The sequence below is a fragment of the Gymnoscopelus microlampas genome (genome assembly GCF_963454915.1).
Source record: "Gymnoscopelus microlampas genome assembly, chromosome: 13".
Classification (NCBI taxonomy): Eukaryota; Metazoa; Chordata; class Actinopteri; order Myctophiformes; family Myctophidae; genus Gymnoscopelus; species Gymnoscopelus microlampas.
Window position 1 is genome coordinate 19315796 of NC_139950.1, and position 21279 is coordinate 19337074.

Sequence of the window (21279 nt, forward strand, 5' to 3'; positions counted from 1 at the left end):
GTCTTGCCCTTTAAATGGAAAAGTAACATGATGAAAGTATTGTTTTTATGGTGTTGTCGGTTTGTCATTAAAACTAAATTAGTTGTAAATATAATCAAAGTGTCATTACAGTGGTGGTGCACCAGAAAAACAATAAGTCTTTGTGAATATTAGTTTTTACAAGAAAAGACTGTAGCAACAAAAACAGCACCTGCTGGTATGACTCAGTCAGGTACACGTCACGTGAAATTGTTTAGGAGCAGGAAACTGTCGGTAGGGTTCGTTCTGAATGAGAAAAAAAAACAGAAAGAAAAGAAAAACAATGAAAAGGAAAAACATCGTCTCTAGGAACACTTTCACACGCACGGGACGTATAGAATGTGAGCCTCAACAACATGTCTGCGGAACGGAACGCTTCGTTGTTCACGGAAAGGGTCATTAATATGTACATTAGTCGAATTAACAGCAGATCCGACGACGAGCATCCAGCTGCTGCCGCTGCTAGCATGATGCTAGCCAGCTAGCTCAGCTCCGCCTGTGTGTGGTGGGAAGTGGGAACCGATCTGGGGCGAGCTAGGCGGTAGCTATAGGACCACAGCTAGGCGGTAGCTAGGTAGGGTTAGGGTAGGGTTAGGTCCTCTACCAGGGCACGGTGAGGGACATTAATTAATCTAACGTTAATTAAAGCCGAGCCGACCGCAACGCGTTTGGGATTCACTGACTGTGTGTACAGTGTACATAACCAGGACATGATGGAGCTGTTTCAAGCCAAGGACCATTACATTCTGCAGAGCGGGGACCGGGCTCTGTGGTGTAGCCGACAAGATGGGACCATGAGCCTTAGACCTGGTAATGTATTAGAACACTGGTCTGCTCTGATAAGACAACCCGCACGTATAGTTGGTCTAATAATAATCTATGACTGCAACCAGTGGTGTAAAGTAACTAAGTACATTTACTCAAGTACTGTACTTAAGTACGTTATGAGGTATGTTTTACTTTACTGGAGTAGTTCCAATTTCCAATACCTTTACTTCTACTCCACTACATCTCAGAGGCAAATATTGTACTTTTACTCCACTAGAATTATTTGAAAACTAGTTGCTTGTTACTTTGCAGATATAATTTATTATATTATAAAACATACAGTAACCACTTCAACCCTACTGTAGACATACTAGCTATTTGACAATAGCGGATCTACAAGCTGTTGTGAGCTACTATTTTCCAAACATTTTAGTACTTTTGCTTTTGGTACTTTAAGTATATGTTGATGCCAATTCTTTTGTACTTTTACTCAAGTAACATTTTGAACACTGGCCTTTTACTTGCAACAGAGTATTTCTATATTGTGCTATTGATACTTTTACTTAAGTAAAATACCAGAGTACTTCTTCCACCACTGACTACAACTGAAAGCTGGATTGTTAGCCTTGACACTCTATATAAGTATGAGTTGACAGACATCAAGCCCAGAGCATTACATTTACAAGGATAATGTATAGTCTGGCAATGTATTGTCTTGTCTCTGGCCATGGCATGCCTCTAGTTAAATGTCACCGTAGTTGCTGTTTCTAACCTTATGTATTAACCTAGTGTAGCTGTATACCAATTCAGATTTGTGCTTACTTACATGTCATGGATAAAATGCATAGTGCAACTTGAAAGTACACCGCACGGCCACACACACATGGACTCAAAAGTTCGTGTTTTGCTTCTAATGTTACACACTGAAAGTTAAACTACCACCAGGCTACTACCCTGATCGTAGTACAGACACAAGTGTCACCTTTTCTTATCAAGTTACGATATGGTGTATTTGAACTTGCACAGTTCAGTTATGTGAACATTTCCTTACGCATTATCAATTCACGAGGCTTCTACCTCTAGGTTGGTTGTCTCATAAATTCCAATCAGAAAATATTACAGTAACTGATTTACAGTGCCTCAGATGATTATGTAGCTTACTCCACAACAACAGATACTCCTTTATCTGTGGGTTTCAACTTTAACTTTGAACTTACAGTTAAAGTTGAAACCCAAAAATGTATGTTATTAAAGTTAATGTGTCATTCATTGTTAGTGGAGCAGTTCACACTACATCACATATGATTAGAGCACTCCCATGAGCCCTCCTTGGCAATGGGACTGGGAGTATAAAAAAACATGAGTCGTATTCCCCTTTTAGGCCAACAGCCCAAACTTACAGAAAAGTGTCATCAGAGATACTAAAAGGCTGTGAATGTTGCGCTCCTTATTGGTTGAAGTCATATGGGTGTGTGCGGCCAGCCTGAACAGGTTTGGGTTGCACCACTGTTCCATTATTTAATTGGAAAAGGGTTTCCACTCCTCATGTGCCCTGCTTACACTAGTGCAGTGGTGGATTTCCATGATATTACAGATTCTGAACAAGGCTGTGTTTTTTTAAAATACATAAATCTAGACCTTCCAATCCTCAGTGGTGGGCCCTCACAGCCAATTCCCTTGTACATAGAGTTCTCTGGCTCATATAACAGGAAGAGTCATTGTCTTGGGCTGCCTACAGAATATACTCCCCACCCACCCTTTGCTGGCAGCTCGTGGCTTCCGTTCCTTACTGTCTTTGGACACACCCTTACCATTTTAATAACTTTCTACACTATATGACTCAATTCCCCATCAGCCCTGAGTTCTGACCAAGCCAGTTTTCCTGACATGCCATTTAGACTTAAACTGGAACTCAAGTCAGGCATTTCCATGGCCATCACTTACTGCATGCTTGGCTAGATGCTTGAAAAGACTAGTAAATGAAGTAAGACTTGTTCTTAACAGTAAACAGTTAGATGTTTCCCGTTTGAAGTTAACTAGGCTAAATCAGGCTGTTTGCTGTAAGCTGAATAGCCGAACTGTTTATCCAAATGTTCTTGGAACATGCAAGCCTCCAAGCCCTGTTAACAGACTTAGTAAGGGCCTTCTGCTCATAGCATGATGTCACATGTTGCACATGAACTCTGACAAGTTGCACATGTACTCTGAGTGACTGTATCACAAAGCATCGGAAGCATGGGAGAAAATTGTTGTAGCTATTATATCCAATAGCCTCAAGAACATACTCAGCTTCAATAGTTATTTGTTAGCTTGTTTATTTTTACACGGTAAACCTCCCTGTTTGATAATTCAGGCCTTAGTACACAAAGGTTTGCATAAGGTTTGAACATGATGCTTCATTCTGGGTTAGTTAGTTTACATCTTTACAGCCAGCTTGTATCTGGCCTGTACTGTATCTCTGCTTCATCTGCTCTCCACTTCAGAACTGAAGTTTGATTTCCATGTTCAATGTTTCATTTCAGCAACAGACCTGTTGTTAGCTTGGAACCCAGTGTGCTTGGGTATGGTGGAGGGCGTCATTGGAAAAATACAACTTCACACAGGTAAGTGAGTTATTTGAGCACATCACCCTCAGTTGTTTTCTCTGCTTTGCGTAGCTGAGAGACATAACATACATGCATAACATATTTCCTCTGTTGCTGTGAACAGGATAATTAAGCTGTCTGATTATAAAATGCATTTGTCACTTATGGAAGGGTGTGAAATGGTTGCAACAGCAAGTCTAGTTGTAAAGAATATTGTGTTAACCACTTAAACCATACGTACTTCGTTAATCGGAGTCCCTCAGGGGTCTGTCCTTGTCTCACTCCTTTTCCCCCCCACACCAACTCTCTTAGATAGCTGATCTACAAGCTCACAACAACGCACATTGATTGCAATGTGTTGTTGTGAGCTTGTAGATCTGCTATTTTTTGCGGAATGTGTGCCTGTTATGACATGCCCAGAATAGGGAGGCTAGGGTTCAAGTAGTTAATGGTGACTATGCTGTTGATGAAACTGTTCAACTTTATTTCACTGCAACCTGACCTACTGAATAATGATGATATATTATACACCATCAATTACATCACATACTGTTAATATTATTGTTCTACTTTATCAAGATACGGCGGGCCCAAATATACAGGATTTCACTGTTGACATCCTGTATACTGTAATCTGCTTGCTAGATCATCATGTTTTCTAATTTCTAACTATTCCTTCTATTCCTATCCCAGTGTAAGCATATTAAGCATAATAGATAGTAAATGTGTTTCTACACTGTTGAAATACAAATGTCATCTGCTTGTTAGAATATCATGTTTTCTATCTATTCCGTCTTGCCTGCTTCTGCATCAGTCATCATGACTCATATATCTTCCAGTCACATAATATGGCTTGTGAAGATGTAGGCTATATAACTTTAGAACATGTGTGACAGCTGCCTTGTTGTCATCTTGTTCTCCAAGCTCGCAATTGCTTACAGATGAGTAATTCAGCTGAATGACCAGTCACCACCTTAATAGAGGAAAGCTTGTAGGATGATGACAACACAGGATTAGATACAATTATGTAGTATCGTGTACAGTACGTACGTACACGATATTAGGCCTTTGTGTAGGTCTGTAGGAAGTTGATCATTAGGGATATACTGTGTGTGTGTGTGTGTGTGTGTGTGTGTGTGTGTGTGTGTGTGTGTACATCCTAAAAAAATTGATCAATTATATTCTAACAAATCACGTGGATTATCATGACTTAAACGTCCATTTGACATTTTATTGTTTATTTATAGCTTAGCTTCATCACACCTTTTAGAATGTGCGGAATTTAGTGCTCATGATGATGTATCCACCCCCACCCCCTCCCCCCTTTCCTGTTGGCAGATCTTCCTCTCGGTCTTGTATTAATCCGCCAGAATGCGCTGATCGGCCAGTTGCCAGGAGACCACAAGGTCTACAAGATCACCAAGATAGCTGTCATTCCACTGTCTGAAGAGGAACCCCTGGAGCTGGAGCTGGAGGTGTGTTAGCCAACATTGTTCTGAGTCATGTTAAGCTCTGCTCGTGGGCAGCAACTAAGTACATTTGCTTGAGTACAGAACTTAAGTACATTATGTATGTATTTTTTAATTTATTTTGGAAAATGTACTTTGGAAATTGTAAGTATGTACTTACTTTGTCCACCACTGCTTGTGGGATTGTATTCTAATAATTCTTCTTCAGCTCTGAAGCCTGATTTCTCCTCTGGCATACAAAATAGACAGTGAATCTGAAGCTCAAGCGATACATCGCGTTGTGAGCTTGTAGCTTGGGCATTTTTTGGTAAATTAAGCCTGACTCTGTTGATACAGGTATTCTTCTTCAGTGTACCCATGCAGACGGTGTATTTGAGTTAGTATGATTCATCTCTCAGGATGGGCTGACACTGCTACAAAGTGAAATTGGCTCAAAACAATTTTGATTTCATTGACGTACATTAATGCCAAGAGATCTCGGAGGAATCAGTATATTGCTAAGATTTCAGTCTTTCAGGGGAGCTTCATGGATGATGAGGAGGAGTATTTTCAAGTGAGTAATATCACAGTTGGGTAGTCATTCTTAGATGTGTTTTTAGTCCCCTGCCTAAAATACATCCTCCCCATACTGCAGAATGATTATTCCTCTCCTGCTAGAGATCCCTGTAGTTTATTAGTAGTTGGAGGTTTGTTTTAAGGCAGTAGTGTGATTATCTGGAATACTGTCATTTTTGTTGTTGTTGTAGCTTTAATCCTAGTTAGAAGTTTTATAACATTATTCAGGTTGTAAATCCCATTTGGCCCACCGTAGCTTTGATCCATAGCGCTTGAGTTGTTTTGAGTGATTTGAGTGTTCGTTTTGAGTTGAAGCAAAGGCATAAATGGCCTCAATAATACAAAATTGGAGGATGCATTTTGATGGGTAAAAAAAAAGAAAAGAGGGGTCCAAGCTAGAGCTCTTCAGGGGTAATAGAATCTGAACCGAACCAGACCCGATTGACCATAATAAACCACAGACCCGAACCTGCACAGGTCTCGGGCATTGTAAGACCTAGTCCAAGCGGTGCTTGGGGTAAAGTTCGTGCCCACTACCATGTTTGCAGGTGGAAGGCCGGCAGGGAAGATGAAGTAGTGACTCCTACATTTTGGTCGAGGTGCCTGTTCAGCAGGTAGTGTAACTGGGCAGGATAGCATGTTCCTCTGCACGTGTTCTGCCCTTCTGGTAAAACTCCTCAATGTCACGTGAAAAGGAGCAGCTGGCTACACCATGTTGTGTACTGGAGGAGACACATGGTTGTCTTCTACACCCTCCCCAAGTCCAACAAGTAGGGGTTGGCAGTGACAGTGACTATACACATGGCGGGAATTGGCAATGACTAAATTGTGCATTAGGAAAAAAACAACAAATATATATGCAATTCAGTAAAATAAAACTTTATGGTAGAAAGATTATGGTATTACCAAACTGGTCCAATCATAAAACCTTTTTCAGCTTTGCAAGAAGCATCACTTTGGAATCGACAGACCAGAGAAACTGACCCAGTCTCCAGATGAGTCCAAGTTCATGAAAACCTTCAGTCAGATCAAATCCAATGTGGGCGTTCCTGTCAACAAGAAAAAGGTAGGCTCTGTTTTTCCCATTACGTTTGGTAGAAGATTTGTTGGCGTTTTTCCACACACCTTTTCCTGCACAGTAAAATCCTCAGTGTTAATTTAACAATGAGAGTACAAGTACTCTAAGAGCACGAAAAACGTTCATCGTTAAAGGTGAAATATTCTCCTAGAACTGATTCCTTCTTCTCTGTGTCAACTTATTGCTGTCTCTACTCTCCTTCTCTATCCACCCACTACCCAATCTAGTATACCCCTGCTTCCCAGGTCAAAGAGAACAAGGAGAAGGAGCGTCTGGAGAGGAGGTTACTTGATGAGCTCTACAAGATCTTCATGGATTTCGACTCCTTCTACTACAGCTTGACCTACGACCTCACTAACACCGTGCAGCGCCAGGGAGACTGTGACAGGTCCAACCTGCCCCTATGGAAACAGGTTAGGCACTGTTATTACTGAGCACAGAAATGTGTGGAAGGTGTTGATTATTTGTATTCTTACTGTCATTTTACACAATGTGCTCTTGCATCTATGTTCTTAATGTTTTGTCAGGTGGATGACAGGTTCTTCTGGAATAAACACATGGTGCAGGAGCTTATTGACCTTCAGGTAAAGGACTTAATGTTGCATCGTTAAATAGATTTCTTCTGTAAAAGCACAGACAGCCATGGCATGTATAGGGCTGTCACAATTGTTACACAATCGCATAGTTGTAATTATTTGAAATAATCACAATTATTTTGCATAATCGTCATAATCGTTTCCAATGTTGGAAAAGAAAATACATTCATAATTAATGTAAAATGTTTTGGACAATTATTGTCCATGATCGTGACAGCCCTAGCCATGTAGGTTTACATATGGCAGTTACTTCTGTTCACTCTGGGTAACTGCCAGAACGTAATCTGCATAACATGAAAATACTTGGTGATGACTGATAATGGTTTTGACATTTGCAGGCCTGAATATTTACATAAACTCACCATTTGTCCTCTGCCTTAAACACTCCAGGTCCCGGAAGTGGACTTCTGGGTCCTGCCAATCCTCCAGGGCTTTGTCCAGGTGGAGGAGCTGGTGGTAAACTACAACGAGTCCTCTGACGAGGAGAGGAGCAGCCCAGAGACGACGCCAGGGCAGGCCACCTGTGTGGACGACATCCACCCCCGCTTTACTGTGGCCATCATCTCCCGACGCAGCCGACACCGTGCAGGTACAGCGCACAGCTAGAGAACAGTTAAAGGGGAATTTTGGACCACGGTTTTCTTACCTTTTTTATGATGATATGATATCTTAGGATGAATAGTACAGTTGAAAAATGTCATAACTCCATCCCGGGTCCGCCATAGCTTAAAACATGCGCCAATAGGCCTTGCGTTAGATTGCGTATTTTAATAGCTTTTTGTTTTGTTTTGTTTTGGTGAGATATGACGTTCATAGTGACAGAACACTATGCAACCGAAAAAAACGGAAGTCTTGCTAGACGAGATTTGAAATCTGGAGATTTCAATCTCGTCTAGCGAGACTTTTTGGTTTTCTTCTTTTTTTTTTGTTGCATAGTGTTCTGTCACGTCAGATCTCTCTCTCTCGCTCAAAAAAAAAAAAGCTATTAAAATACGCAATCCAACACAAGGCCTATTGGCGCTCGTTTTAAGCTGTGGCGGACCCGGGATGGAGTTTTGAAATCTTTCCCTTTAAGACTGTGCAGTTTGGACACATTCCTATCCCTCAACAAAATATGATTTGTATTATTAGCTAATAAACAGTACCGTACATGTTTTTTTTGGGTGTGTGTTTTTTTATGAGACTAATGTGAAGGACCTGAGGCCGATTCTACAAATGTCTTCTAAATCCCAACAGTTTATGTTGCTATAATATCAGTGGTTCTCAAACTTTTTCATGTCAAGGAGCTCCAAAATGATATGTATTTGGCCACGGACCCCCATCTCAAAATATTTAGTTCCAGGGACCCCCAGAAGCAAAGATTTGAGTTACAAATGTTTGCTTTAAAAAAATATATATTCAGATTTGCACAAATGTTCATGATTTTTCAAAAATAGCAGATCTACAAGCTATGAGCATGTATATCTGCTATTTTTTAATAGCCAAAGTATAAAATAATGTTTAAAGTGGTTAAAATCTAAAATGACTCAGATGTGTTCCCCGGTCTTAATGGGTTAATAAAGATTCCTTCTCACCAAAGGGATGCGGTACAAACGCAGAGGAGTGGACACAGATGGTCACGTGGCCAACTATGTGGAGACCGAGCAGCTGATTCACGTGCACAGCCACACGCTGTCCTTTGTGCAGAGCCGCGGCTCAGTGCCCGTCTTTTGGAGCCAGGCGGGCTACCGGTACAACCCCCGGCCTCGTTTGGAGAAAGGTCAGTGTGCTGACTGTGCTCTGCACAATAGTCAGAACTCCCATGGCCTCACACTGAGCTGCACACACCGAGCTGCTTGTTATCACTTTATTGGCAAAAATAGCACCTCACAAAGATGTAAACAATCTCACAGAATGGTTTGCCTGTAGCTCTATTAAAAGAATGATCAACAAGTGTCCTTTTCTGGTGTTTCAGGGGAGAAAGAGACCATTCCTTACTTTGCTTCCCACTTTGACGAACAGCTGAAGCTCTACACAAAGCAGGTGAGGTGCACGACCAGTATGCATCTGTGCTCGGCAAAGATTTGAAGGGTTTTGTGTGCATTCCTTTGTCTTAGTCTGTGTATCAACCAAACTATTAGCAAGAATTTGGTATGCTATGCTCTATTTAGCCAGACTCAGGGATATCATGTGTTTCAATGTACTGTAAGTGGATGAATTTGCTGCCATTTCTCTGATCAGTCCCATTTTCAGTAACATTTACATAACTAGCATGTTTATGAATAGTATCAATGTAGTAAGTAATTAGGTCGTAGTGGCTTATTGTCGGTATCAGCCGAGCAACAAGAGCGTTTATCCCCTTTACAATGCCCTAGACCCCTGGGAGATGGATTGCTAAGGTGCAGTCCGCTCCCAGTACAAGTAGTTACCCAAGCTGTGCTACTCATATGCTTATGCTTAAGTTGGTAGTGCCCGAGTAGCTGTGATTCAAAGGCGAGTGCTCTACCAACTGAGCTACCCGGATGTGATTATTATTATAATAATGATTATTAAACATCAAACCTAGCATCTGTCTAAACATGCTATCTAAATAACATTCTTCGCATTTGTGCTCAAACAAACAGTATATCTATAAATAACGTGAACCAACATAAATGAATGCTTAGTAGTATAACAAGCATCTATATCAAGAAATAGGCAACAAGAAGTGATACAAGGAATGAGGAGTGCTAGGGAGTGAGGTATAGTCTGAAGAGGTGAGTTTTCGCACTGTAGTGGAAAATGGCGAGTGAGCCTGCAGTCCTGACTGAGGGGGGAGGTCATTCCACAGCTTGGGAGCCAGGAGGGAGAAGAGTCTAGGACGCTTGGAGCAATGGTCAGGGTGTCGTAGGAAAGGGAGGGACATATGTCCTGTGTTAGCTGAAGTGAACAGGGTTGTAGGGGGTGAACAAGTTCAGCTTTGTATGTATTCCAGGTCTCATGATTATAAGGTACCGTAAATACAACATTTAAGTGTGTACGTTTTCAGAGTGCTTTGCAGAGGGGAGGTGCAAACGGCTGTCACTTTCATGTCTCTAGCATGTAGCATCTTACTTTAAGCCAATGTCTATGTTTTGTGTAGCAATGACTGCATTAAATCATTGAACAGATGGGGCGATATTGTACCAGGCTAAAGTTCTGTGCTAAGCAGAGGGCTAATTAAATAGATTGATAATTGTTTGTTCTCATCATGTATTAGGTCATCATTAACTTAGTGGACCAAGGTGGACGAGAGAAGCTGATTGGTGATTCATATCTCAAACAAGTCCTCCTATACAACAATCCAAACCTCACATACGTCTCATTTGACTTCCACGAACACTGGTAAGAGGTGCAGAAAGTAGACTTTTACCCTACTAACTATTCTGTAGTGTATTTACTTCCCCTATTCTTTTTCCTCTCCTTCCTGTTCCTCAGCCGAGGTATGAAGTTTGAGAATGTGCAAACGCTGACCGACGCCATCTCTGACATCATCATTGACATGAAATGGGGCTGGTGAGTGTCACTGTCAAGGTTTTCATGATACTTTGAAAACATGCTAATAACTTTCTCTCATATTCTTTGATAGTAGCATGATTATACTACCGGTACATGGAAAATAACACTGGTCAACTTTAAGCAGGCTGTAATGCATGTTGGGATTCCTCCCTTGTTATTGGGATTAAAACTGATTAAAATCTGAATTCCATGAATGCATGCTAAATGATTGTACCTTCCTGTGTTAGGGTTGATCAAGCGGGAGTCATATCCCGGCAGGAAGGCATATTCCGGGTCAACTGCATGGACTGTCTTGACCGGACCAATGTAGTTCAGGCTGCTATTGCTCGAGCAGTGATGGAACATCAGGTGAGATTTTTTTACCCCCTCTAGCCTGCGTCCATCCCATTAAGATGATTATTATTACTTTTTGGTGCAATTTCTGCTTTATTAGATGGTAGAGAGACAGGAAACCAAGGTCAGAGAGAAGGGAAACATGTGAACAGGGTGGGTGGAAATCTGTTCTCAAATCCAAGTACAATTACTCTCATAACAAATTACTCAGGTAAAAGTAAAAATTACTATTTGAGAAATCTACTCAATTAAAAAGTACCAGGTTAATTTCCTTTCTTGCATTTTTAGAGCTGCGATTATGCCACCATTAAGGACCACTTATGTCTTTTATTGTATTTTCGCCAACCATGCAGGAGGTTGGAGGGGGGGGGCTCTATCCAACTCCTATGCAAGACATAGGAGTTGGATTCGAACTCGGGTCCTCGCGACTCACAAGGAGCATGTAGTCCTTGCACAAACTGGTTGAGACACCAGGGACCCCCTGGGTCCATCCCTTAGAATAGAACATTTTTCACACATTAGTCAGGTGACCATATGAGCTATGATTCATGAGGACTGGCACCATAATCTTTGGGGCTGCTTGTTTGAATGAATCTCTAGCTGGACAAGCAATATTTCAAACCTGAGCCTATCATTACTTAGCTGCTTTTCTGGCATGAAGACAAAAGTACATACAGGATGGACAATATTCAGCATACAAATGAGTTGAGAGCTTCATGCGTCAAAGTTCAGACAGCCTTCTCACAGGACACCCCTAACAGTCCCATGAGTCATGATATGATCATGTTATGGTCACTGTGATGTCACACTAGTGACAAAAGGCCTGTGGCGACTAATACCTCTCTCTTCTCTTCGTCTACCTCATCTTCCTGCAGCTGAAGAAGCTGGGTGTGATGCCTCCAGAGCAGCCCCTTCCTCCTAAGTGCTACAGGATCTATCAGGTCATGTGGGCCAACAACGGAGACACCATTAGCAGACAGTATGCTGGCACAGCTGCCCTCAAGGTACGTATCTCATTATTGCTTATGCAAACTAACTCTTCTCTGTGTCAGTGGGCATTTCAGTTTGTCATCGTCCTCGATAGTTTGAGGCTATTAATTTAGACAAAGTCATATTTGTTCTGGCTCACTTGCAAGAGTCCTCATTATGCAGTGCTGCAGACAGTGCATACGTTATGGCCCGTCCTGATGTCATCCACCCTTTAAAATAACAAGATGGGGTCTAATAATAGCATGACTTCATGTGGCCAGTCTGACATCAGTCATCTATGATGTATCTATGACGTATGACTCCATATTTGGACAAAGTTTCAGCCCAATCTGACTGACCAATCTGATTTAAATTTAAATACTTTTAAAAATATAAAAAAAATATGTATTTAACCCATTAAGACCTGGAACTGTAGAACTACTGTAGAATCGGCTTCAGGTCTCAATGGGTTAAAGAACAAGACCAGGAGACCTGGTTCTGCCAGACCCAGAACAGAGGGGACAGACTTTTATGGCTGGGGCCTAAGGACAAAGGGGGAAAACAGGTACAAAACATGCCCACGTGTGGACGAAAGGGGGACAGACTTTTATGGCTGGGGCCTAAGGACAAAGGGGGCATGCCCATGTATGGAGAAAACAGGTACAAAGCCTCATGTAAGCCAGACCCCCTGGGTCTGGCAACAAAAATGTGTGGAGGTACAGCACCTCCTTGGCCTGCTGACCGCATGCACAAGACATTTGGTGGTGATCTGTCTGGCAGTTTGTGAGATTAGCCCCAGACAACACAGACGCATGCACAGACTCACAAACAGACCCCCTTCTAGATGGCATTGCCTCCTACAGAGTGCGAGTCAGTCTGGATTCCTGGGTAACAGACTAGAGCTATGTCATAAAACCTGGAAGACCATGGTTCAGATTAGAAAGCATACATTGGCTATAACCTGACAAGATTTAATTAAAGCAGGGTCTATTTCTGACAGATAATCCTAACTACAAGAATTTCACCCTGAGGAATCAATAGAATGTTATCTTATCTCTTATCTTAAATGAGCACATTGTCCTTGTGCTTGTCCTGTTCTTGCTACCAGAATCTGAGTTTTGTTTTTCTGTCCCTCAATGGAGTTTAGAACTGTAAAATAATTGTATAACCTTATTAAAGGACCATACCAGTGGTCTGGCTTGTTTAGTCCGTTGACTACAACTACACGTATATACTTGGTATTACTGATGACCATTTTACAAAGCAACGTTTGTTTGATTAGTCAACATGCAGACACTTGAAACTTGCTTGAATAAGCTAATGCAACAAGCAAAATATCATTGATCATGTTAATTAATTTTGTTTTTCAAAGTTATGATAGCGTTATCGTTTCAATTTATTATGAAGCTGATTGATTAGAAAAATCTAGGTGTAAATAGTCCTTGGAGGAGAAATTGATTTACGAATGAAATTCAAACATCATGACTTATTAAGTGTGCAATTATGTTTGGCCAACATTGACTCACTTTGAGTACTTTCAGTAAGATATAATAATTTAGTGCAAAATAAAATTGGACCATTTAGAGGAAAATGGTCTTTGTTACAATGTACAATAAATTGCTCAAGCTGTGAATAAATTACATTTATTGAAACCACTATGGTCCTTAAACTAGCAGAAAGTTCTGTCTGCAAACGATCAAGAGTAGCAGGAGTTGGACTACATTAATATGAACACTGTTTTTAATCTGTCTTTCATTGTAGGGTGATTTCACAAGAACGGGGGAGAGAAAGCTGGCTGGTGTGATGAAGGATGGAGTGAACTCAGCCAATCGTTACTATCTGAACCGCTTTAGGGACGCGTACAGACAAGCAGTCATTGGTAGGGAAAACTGTAGCATTCCAGTTGCATTTGCCTGACTCCAAAACAGGTCTTTCAGCCTGATCAACACCTTTCTCATGTCTTCCTCCCACCACAGACTTAATGATGGGCCACCCGGTGACAGAGGACCTGTACTCCATTTTCAGTAAAGAGAAGGAGCATGAGGAGAAAGAGAAGGAGAGCCAGAGGGGAGCCCAGGAACAGGTCAGCCTCCTATTGCAGACGTACATGCAGCTGCTGCTGCCTGACGATGAGAAGTTCCATGGGGGCTGGGCCCTCATCAACTGTGACATGAGGTTAGTGGATCAGACCAGAGAGCTGTTGTTGTGTTAAAAGGCTGCTGACTTTTACTTTGTTAGTTAAATTAAGTTTGGCATCAGAGCTGATTGATTGATTGTGGATTCAAATCACTTCCAAAGTGAAACACTGACCTGAATAGTTGTTAGGGTTTAGGGTTAGCCCTAACCTAGTCTCACGTGGCCAGGCTACTATACCACAATCTCCGAATGCAATATAGAGGAACTCCCCCCCCCCCCCCCCCCCGAAAGCTGAGAAGGGAAGCTGTGTTGTATTCTTTTTATTTCAGTACAGTAAATGAAAACTGAAACTTGCTTGAGGTAGCAAATCCAACAATAAAAAATATTGCATAGTTATCTTTTGTCAAAGTTACGTTATCGTTATTGCAAAGCATGGATCGATTGAAAAGTCTACCCAAAAATGGACACTGGAAAAGATTGATTTACAAACAAATGTACATGTCCATGAGTTCTTAACCATGCAGTAATGTTAAGCCAACATTGACTCAATGATTCAGTTATGTTTGGTAGCGTTTTAAAGACTTTTAATGACAAAATAAATAAAAAACAAAGCCATTAACAGGGAAATTGTGTATGTTTATGGTTTATGTTTGATATCGTCGGTGTCCAGGACGAACCAGCTAACTCCATTTTCAGCACCCTTTACGTCTGTAAAAAAAAAAATGTTTGAACCAATGAAAAGTATTACCTCCGACAAAACCTAACAACTCCATTGGATCCTCAAACTGTCCGTCAACAACGCAACTCCCCCTCTCTCCTCTCCTGCTGCCTTTGCACAGCACAGGCAGAGCCACTGCGCAGTGAGAGGAGGAGCACGCAGCACATAAACAAACTAAACGGCAGGGTTTTTCTCCCCGTAGTCTGTTAAAACTATGCAGTGTACCTGTTTATCAAACACTGACGCTAATGTTATGAAAACAAGTAATTATTTTTCTAAAATCTATGAAGTGTTTAATGAGGAGAGCAATGTGACAAGAAGAAAGGAGTTCATAGCATTCCTGTAGCGCCAGTTCTACTCAAACTCCAACTCTGTGAACCCCTCTTTGCAGAAGTTATTGTAATATTTAAAGTCCTGTTTATTATTGTAGGCCTATATAATAATGAAGCATCAGGGCATTAGTTCACACGTTGTGATGCATTGTGAGCTTGGAGATCCATTGTTAGCTTTTGGGAATTTAGACCCATTTGAAACCTCTCCCTCAGCAGCGGAGCTATTGTCAGCTGTTCGGACTCCTAACTCCACTTCAGCTGGATTTCTGTTCGTACCAAACTCCTAACTCCACTTGCGCTGGATTTGGGTAAAGTGGTGATAATATAATGACACATGCAAGTATCTGATAATATATAAAGTCACTATACCAACTTTGATGAGGCAGTATTGCTTTGTTTTGAAAATATACGGTTTTCTTCATTTCCTGGAAAGTTTATATTTTGTTTTTTCATTTCCTGAAAAATGAGCGTTTTGGAGTTAGCAGGTTGCTGTTGGACAGCAGAGATATACAGTATATGGCCGAAGCTTTTAAAAGACAATATGTACTGACTACCTATCATAGTTATGGAAAGTTCAGAATATATGAATTCTCTTTTCACTAGCCTTATAGATGCAACCAACAAGGATGTGGACGTCCTGCTGCTTCTATCCAACAATGCTTACTACATTGCCTAGTAAGTAATGCCTCTATAAATATTTTTTGTTTGTTAACAATTTGTTATTGTGGGGCCACTTAACATTTGTGTTAATTTTCTAAATTACAGCTATGATGACGAAGCAGACAAAGTCAACCAGTACCAACGCCTCAATTTAGATGGTTTGGAAAAGATTGAAATTGGTAAGGAGTCAGTTATGTTGAAAGAAGTGAGGCGTCTCATTCTATTCAGTTAATCACCTAACCCTTCCCTAAAGTGCCTCAGTTTTTTTCCAGCAACCTATTATTTTGCAGTATCAGCTCCCTGTGATTCTTGAGAATGATTTATACTTCTTCATACAATGGTGTCACGCACCAAAAATATCCGATCTACAAGCTTACAACGTATCACAGATGCAACGCGTTGTGAGCTTGTAGGAGCACAAACGGGGCATTATGTAAACGGCACACCAATAACATGCTGATTGTATAACCTCTGTTTTCTTTTGCAGGTCCGGAGCCCACTCTGTTTGGGAAGCCAAAGTTCTGCTGTATGCGCCTGCACTACAGGACTGAGGAGACAAGCGGATACTTTCACACTTTGCGAGCAGCAACTCGCAATCCTGAGGATGATGGAAAAGGTAGTGTGTGATTCTCCTTACATTTTAAAGTGTTGCAACCCTAAATATTGGTGTTTTAGTAGAGTAATGTGGGGAGCAGGGATCATAAAACACGAGTATATGCAGTATATGGTGCAACTCATTGTTTTTATCTTTAAAATGAGGTTGCATTATGCACTCTTACATATTAAAAACAGACCTGTTTGTGACTTCCATCATGATTACCGTATATCAGATACGCTACAGTGCATTGCTGAGATGCTTCGGATAACAAAACAAGCCATGGGGCTGGACATGATAGTGGTTGAGAAGAAGCTGGAGAGGTGAGGAGTCATTCATTTTGTTTTCCATGCTTGTCCCTCTTTATTCATGTTAATTATTTTCTTTAACATTTAATAAACTCCTTTTTACATGTATATCATCATATAAACCTTTTTTTGTCCACCGCGAACACAATCTGTAGCCAGTATACTCACACTGACACATCTTTTCCAGGCGACAGAGCAAACCTCATGAGGATATAATGGGCATACAGAGCAAAACCACAGACCAGGTCCATGGTAGCTCTGGACTGGCGCAGGGCAAAAGCTTTCTCCTGAATAAATTCTCCTCACTCAATCAGAAGGTGAAGCAGACCAAGACTAATGTCAACATCGGCCCCTTCAAACCCCTTGGAAAGCTTGGCAACTTCTCCAAGCCTGATGTAAAGGTGAACTTCCTTAAGCCCACCATGCACGTGAACCTTTGGAAGTCAGACAGCAGCTTGGAGAACATTGGAACCGGGGCCCATAAGGATCTCGGTGACGACAATTCTGAGATCTCCTCTGACTCTGAATCGTACAACTCTGACCCAGAGCACCCATGCTCTGGCTCCTTGGAACATGTGGACTATGTGCTACCCAGCTGTGGCATTGTGGCATCAAACCCACGGCTAGGCAGCCGCTCCCAGTCCATTGGCAGCACAGATCTTAACATCCCCTCTGTCATCCGAGTCACTGGGTGTGAAGACAAGCAGGAAACCCTGTACCAAGTCGGGGACGACATTTCCCCCGGAGCTGCCTCGGTGGCTGAAGAAGCCATCCTGATTGACTTTGGAACCCCCATTGAAGCCTACTGCCACCAGTTTGCTCAGGACGCACAGACCAAACCTGTCGAGGTGTTTGGCGAGGAGCAGCCAGCAGTTGTTGGCCCACAGAAACCCCCAGTGCCTCTGCAAACTAAGGGCCCATCAGACTCAAATGAGCAGCCAGGAGATCAGAACCAGGAGCCGCAGCTCCCCAGGCCGTCCCAGCTGGATGTCCAGTCCACTACTTCCAACACAACCCAACTGACGGTACAGAAGCCCATCTCAGCCGTCTCAGGAGGCCCTCAGCGAAGTCCGGCTTCTCAAATGGAGGGCACCCTCGGTCCCTCGCCCGGCGACGGCAACGGCAGCCGAGTGGTGTCCCCCTTTGCCAAGATCAAGAGCTCGATGGTGCAGGTGGCCAGTTTCACTCAGGCTGGTCTTACCCAGGGCATAAACTTTGCCGTGGCGAAGGTGCAGAAGAGCCCAGAGCCGGACGCTGTCAATGAGACCCAAGAGAACGACCTGAAGGCAATGTTTACACAGTGCCAGACCAGGATCATTCAGATCTAGCGCTTTCCTCGTAGCTCCAGCAGGATTCTGTAGTAGTATATACCGTACATTAACTTCCACTATGGTAGCAGTAGCATAAGCTTGCACAAAGGGCCACTACTCGGCTAAGAACCCTGCTTTTAAACTGACCCCTTAGTTGAACTGAAAAATGTTTACAAAGAATCTTGTACAGAACATAAGTGTATCTAATTCTGACAAGACAATGACTACAGTATGTTTACATGCACACAAAAAATGCAATTATTCCTTCCTTCCTTGGTTAAGCTATTGTCATGCATAGCAAAAGAAGAAAGTGTCATTCTCATTCAGTCACATGCTCAAACCAGTTGACAGAAATCAGTCAGTTGTTGCCTTTAGGCTATGAGCAATATTAATCCCTCCTTTAGTAAACGTCAATCTTGATTAGGTATGATATGTATGTTGCTTCCGTTGCTTCTTTCAGGCGTATCCCTTTACTACTGCTTGAGAAGTATGTAGGCTGGACATAAAGATGTAGATGAAGAAAATGTATAGTCGCATATATTGTACAGAAAGATAGGCATGTAAAGTTAAACAATAATGCAATATATTCAAGGTATGATAGGAATGTGTCATAACTATAGATTTGCTGACATGCTCTGGTTCTGGTTTGTATATACAGCCAAAATCTAAAATATGGTTAATATTGCGGCATTCTGTGTTTTAAGTGCCGTATGAATACTCATATTATGAGTAACTTGAGTAATGTAATTGGAGACAGAATTAACATGATTCATGTTTTAAGCCATGTACACTTATGGTCAGAATCTCATGATCATATCCTAATTGGAGAATTTATGTGCATGTAAACATATGACTGTCCTTAGTCCTTGCGAGTTTCTCTTCAATTGATTGCCCTCTATGGTTGCATGTGAGGTTCGATGTGGCAGGTAAATACTGACTGCATGGTGAAAGATCAACTCTGTAACTCCGTACCGTATACGTGATCCCATATGTGCAGGTCACTTATTGGCATTTGTGGTTATAGGCCACATCTATAGCTGCATTTCTAAACAGTGGTGGTAGAATCTGACCAAATGTGTTGTGATTTCAAAAGGCAGTTCTGTGTTTCACATTACCCTTTGTATAGCCATAAGAAAACAAACAAGGAAAGGCATAGTTGGGCCTACAGTATGTAATATCAGTGTTGTCAAGTGTAACCTAGGAAATAATATACTACTGTAGAAATTAATGACCACACAAGATCTTAGTAAGAGTATACTGTTTGATATGTACAGTGAGTATTGTATGTATATCTGTCCCCTGAGTAGAACCTTTCAATTTACCAATTATATATAGTATATACGTATATATACAATACACATATATTTATGGACATGAGGGGTATCGTCATACACTTTGGCTTTTGTATTGATGCTAGAGTGGCAGCTTATGTTTGAAAGGGTATGAGTATTTTATTTTGACAAGGATGCCCAATACGATGACCCTTAACCATGAATAACCAGATGTATACTGGTTAGAGCTGTTGTTTTTTGATAATGTGTGAATAGAATTTTGTTAATATGCTAAATGGTTGTACTAAATGTCTCTGACGGTGCGTTTGAGCGAAGTTCTCAGTCCGCGTTATTCATTAATGTTGCATGTTTGACAAAGACTGAAGAGTAGCATAAAGGTATATGCAATGAGCCCCGCCCGAACATTAGAAACACTGTTTGATGCTTTATGCACTCCCCGAAATCTAAAACATACTGTACTTGCCTTAACAGGAACTTCAAGTGGGATTGTGTGTATCAGGTATTTATGGCAAAATCTACCTTTTTAACTCTGTTCTTACATGTTACATTTTTTTGTTGGTGTACTGTATATGGTAGGAAATCATTTCAGGGAGGGTTGTTTTATGTCGATAAACTTTAACTTGGGATATTTCTAGCAACTTTTGAGGAACTGAAATGGTCTGTTGGTTGTGTGTGTACAGTGTACTAGACTGTATGTGTGGGCTTTTATGTTGGAGCATCCCTGCTGCTGCTTGTATTTAGGTGTGCTCTCTTTAGACCTCGATAAAATATACCATGTGCTACTATGCTGCAAGCGTCAGTACATCATATACTGCGGTTTGTTAACCTCATTAGATGAGGTTTTGCATCATTTAAGGCTTGGTAATGGTCTCCCTCCCATCGGACCGAAATACGAGCTACGGTATAGGAATCTATTCTAGGACACTTGATTCTGGTGTCGTACTGTATATAATATTGGTATCCATTTACTGTATCATAGTGTCTAAGTAGGAATATCCCAAGATAAAGATTGACAACTTTAATGTTTTGTGTTTTATTTAATTTTGTTTTTAATGGTGATATTTGCCGCTCTGTTCTGCATTCAGCTGGCACACCAGTAGTTTAAAGCCTATGACAGATGTATTTTTGAACTGATCCATCGTGTTGCTGTGACACGTGGGTGGACTGTCCTGCTTTGTGGGCACTGCATTGTGTTGTGGCTGGCTCATCAGTTACTAAACCTGCTGATATTGTCTGGTGTTGCCAAAGAGCTTTAAGATGAATAGGAAGAGTGGGAGAGTTGTTATGTAAGGCTTTAACATAAGAGGAACGGGTGGGTTTTTAAAGCAATTAATGAAAACAATCTTCATTTACTAATGCAAATGGTGGAACTGCTCCACCGGAGCAGAATCTGTTACCTAAATTTGCTAATATCTTAGGAGCATTTATCTTTATTAACATTCCTGTGAGATTTGACCACAATGCTAGAGGGGTATCTTGAGATTTTTCGTTATATGCAAAAGCTGTCATATTTATATTTAATCTTACTTTTGCTCGGTGAGATTATTTTTTTTTTACACACCAAGTGCTTTTGAAACCAACTTTTCATTTGTTGTCTGTGGTTGACTTTACCCATGAGGATCCCGTCCATAGATTATGTACAATGATATTTGCGTTATCATGTGCTGAGGTTTAAATGTATGATTGCACTGCATTAAGCACATTTTCCAACATTAGTATCATGTCGTTTTGAATGTCTGTGGTTGTAGTTCACTTTAACAGCTGACTGTTGTCATGTTTTTCCATGGTGTACTCAAATTTTATTGAATATAAAAAAATATTTATTCTTACCCTCTTCAGGTCTGGTACTTAATGTAACAAAGTAGTGGGGCATAGCAGTAACTAATCGGGTACCGCATCAAATACATGATTGTTCCTGGCTAACCACAATAACGAATCCCTTAGCTCTCATCACAGATTTTTCCCTATAAATGCCCAGAATTGTGGGCCTCCTGTCGGCATTTAATTTTCTCTCATCCTGTTAGAGCAAAGTCACCAAATA

At 41.2% G+C, this 21279-nt stretch overlaps 1 protein-coding gene across 1 annotated transcript; it reads left to right on the top strand.

Moving 5' to 3' along the window:
• The first annotated feature begins 247 nt into the window (after nucleotides 1–247).
• On the top strand, nucleotides 248–21067 carry inpp5f (inositol polyphosphate-5-phosphatase F). Its single transcript, XM_084076941.1, has 20 exons — nucleotides 248–828; nucleotides 3309–3389; nucleotides 4710–4846; nucleotides 6333–6461; nucleotides 6701–6886; nucleotides 7001–7057; nucleotides 7460–7658; nucleotides 8649–8828; nucleotides 9024–9091; nucleotides 10287–10411; nucleotides 10505–10582; nucleotides 10813–10933; nucleotides 11794–11922; nucleotides 13649–13766; nucleotides 13864–14062; nucleotides 15677–15748; nucleotides 15839–15912; nucleotides 16221–16349; nucleotides 16564–16651; nucleotides 16824–21067. The coding sequence occupies exons 1-20, from the start codon at nucleotides 729–731 to the stop codon at nucleotides 17962–17964; spliced, it is 3411 nt and encodes a 1136-aa protein (XP_083933067.1). The 5' UTR covers nucleotides 248–728; the 3' UTR covers nucleotides 17965–21067.
• Nucleotides 21068–21279: the final 212 nt, after the last annotated feature.

Excerpts from the sequence above, each read along its gene's own strand:
- inpp5f (XM_084076941.1), top strand. The coding sequence starts at position 729 with ATGATGGAGCTGTTTCAAGCCAAGGACCATTACATTCTGCAGAGCGGG. Across the intron at positions 16,350-16,563 it reads TCCTGAGGATGATGGAAAAG|ATACGCTACAGTGCATTGCT; the intron begins GTAGTGTGTGAT and ends ACCGTATATCAG. Across the intron at positions 16,652-16,823 it reads GTTGAGAAGAAGCTGGAGAG|GCGACAGAGCAAACCTCATG; the intron begins GTGAGGAGTCAT and ends CATCTTTTCCAG.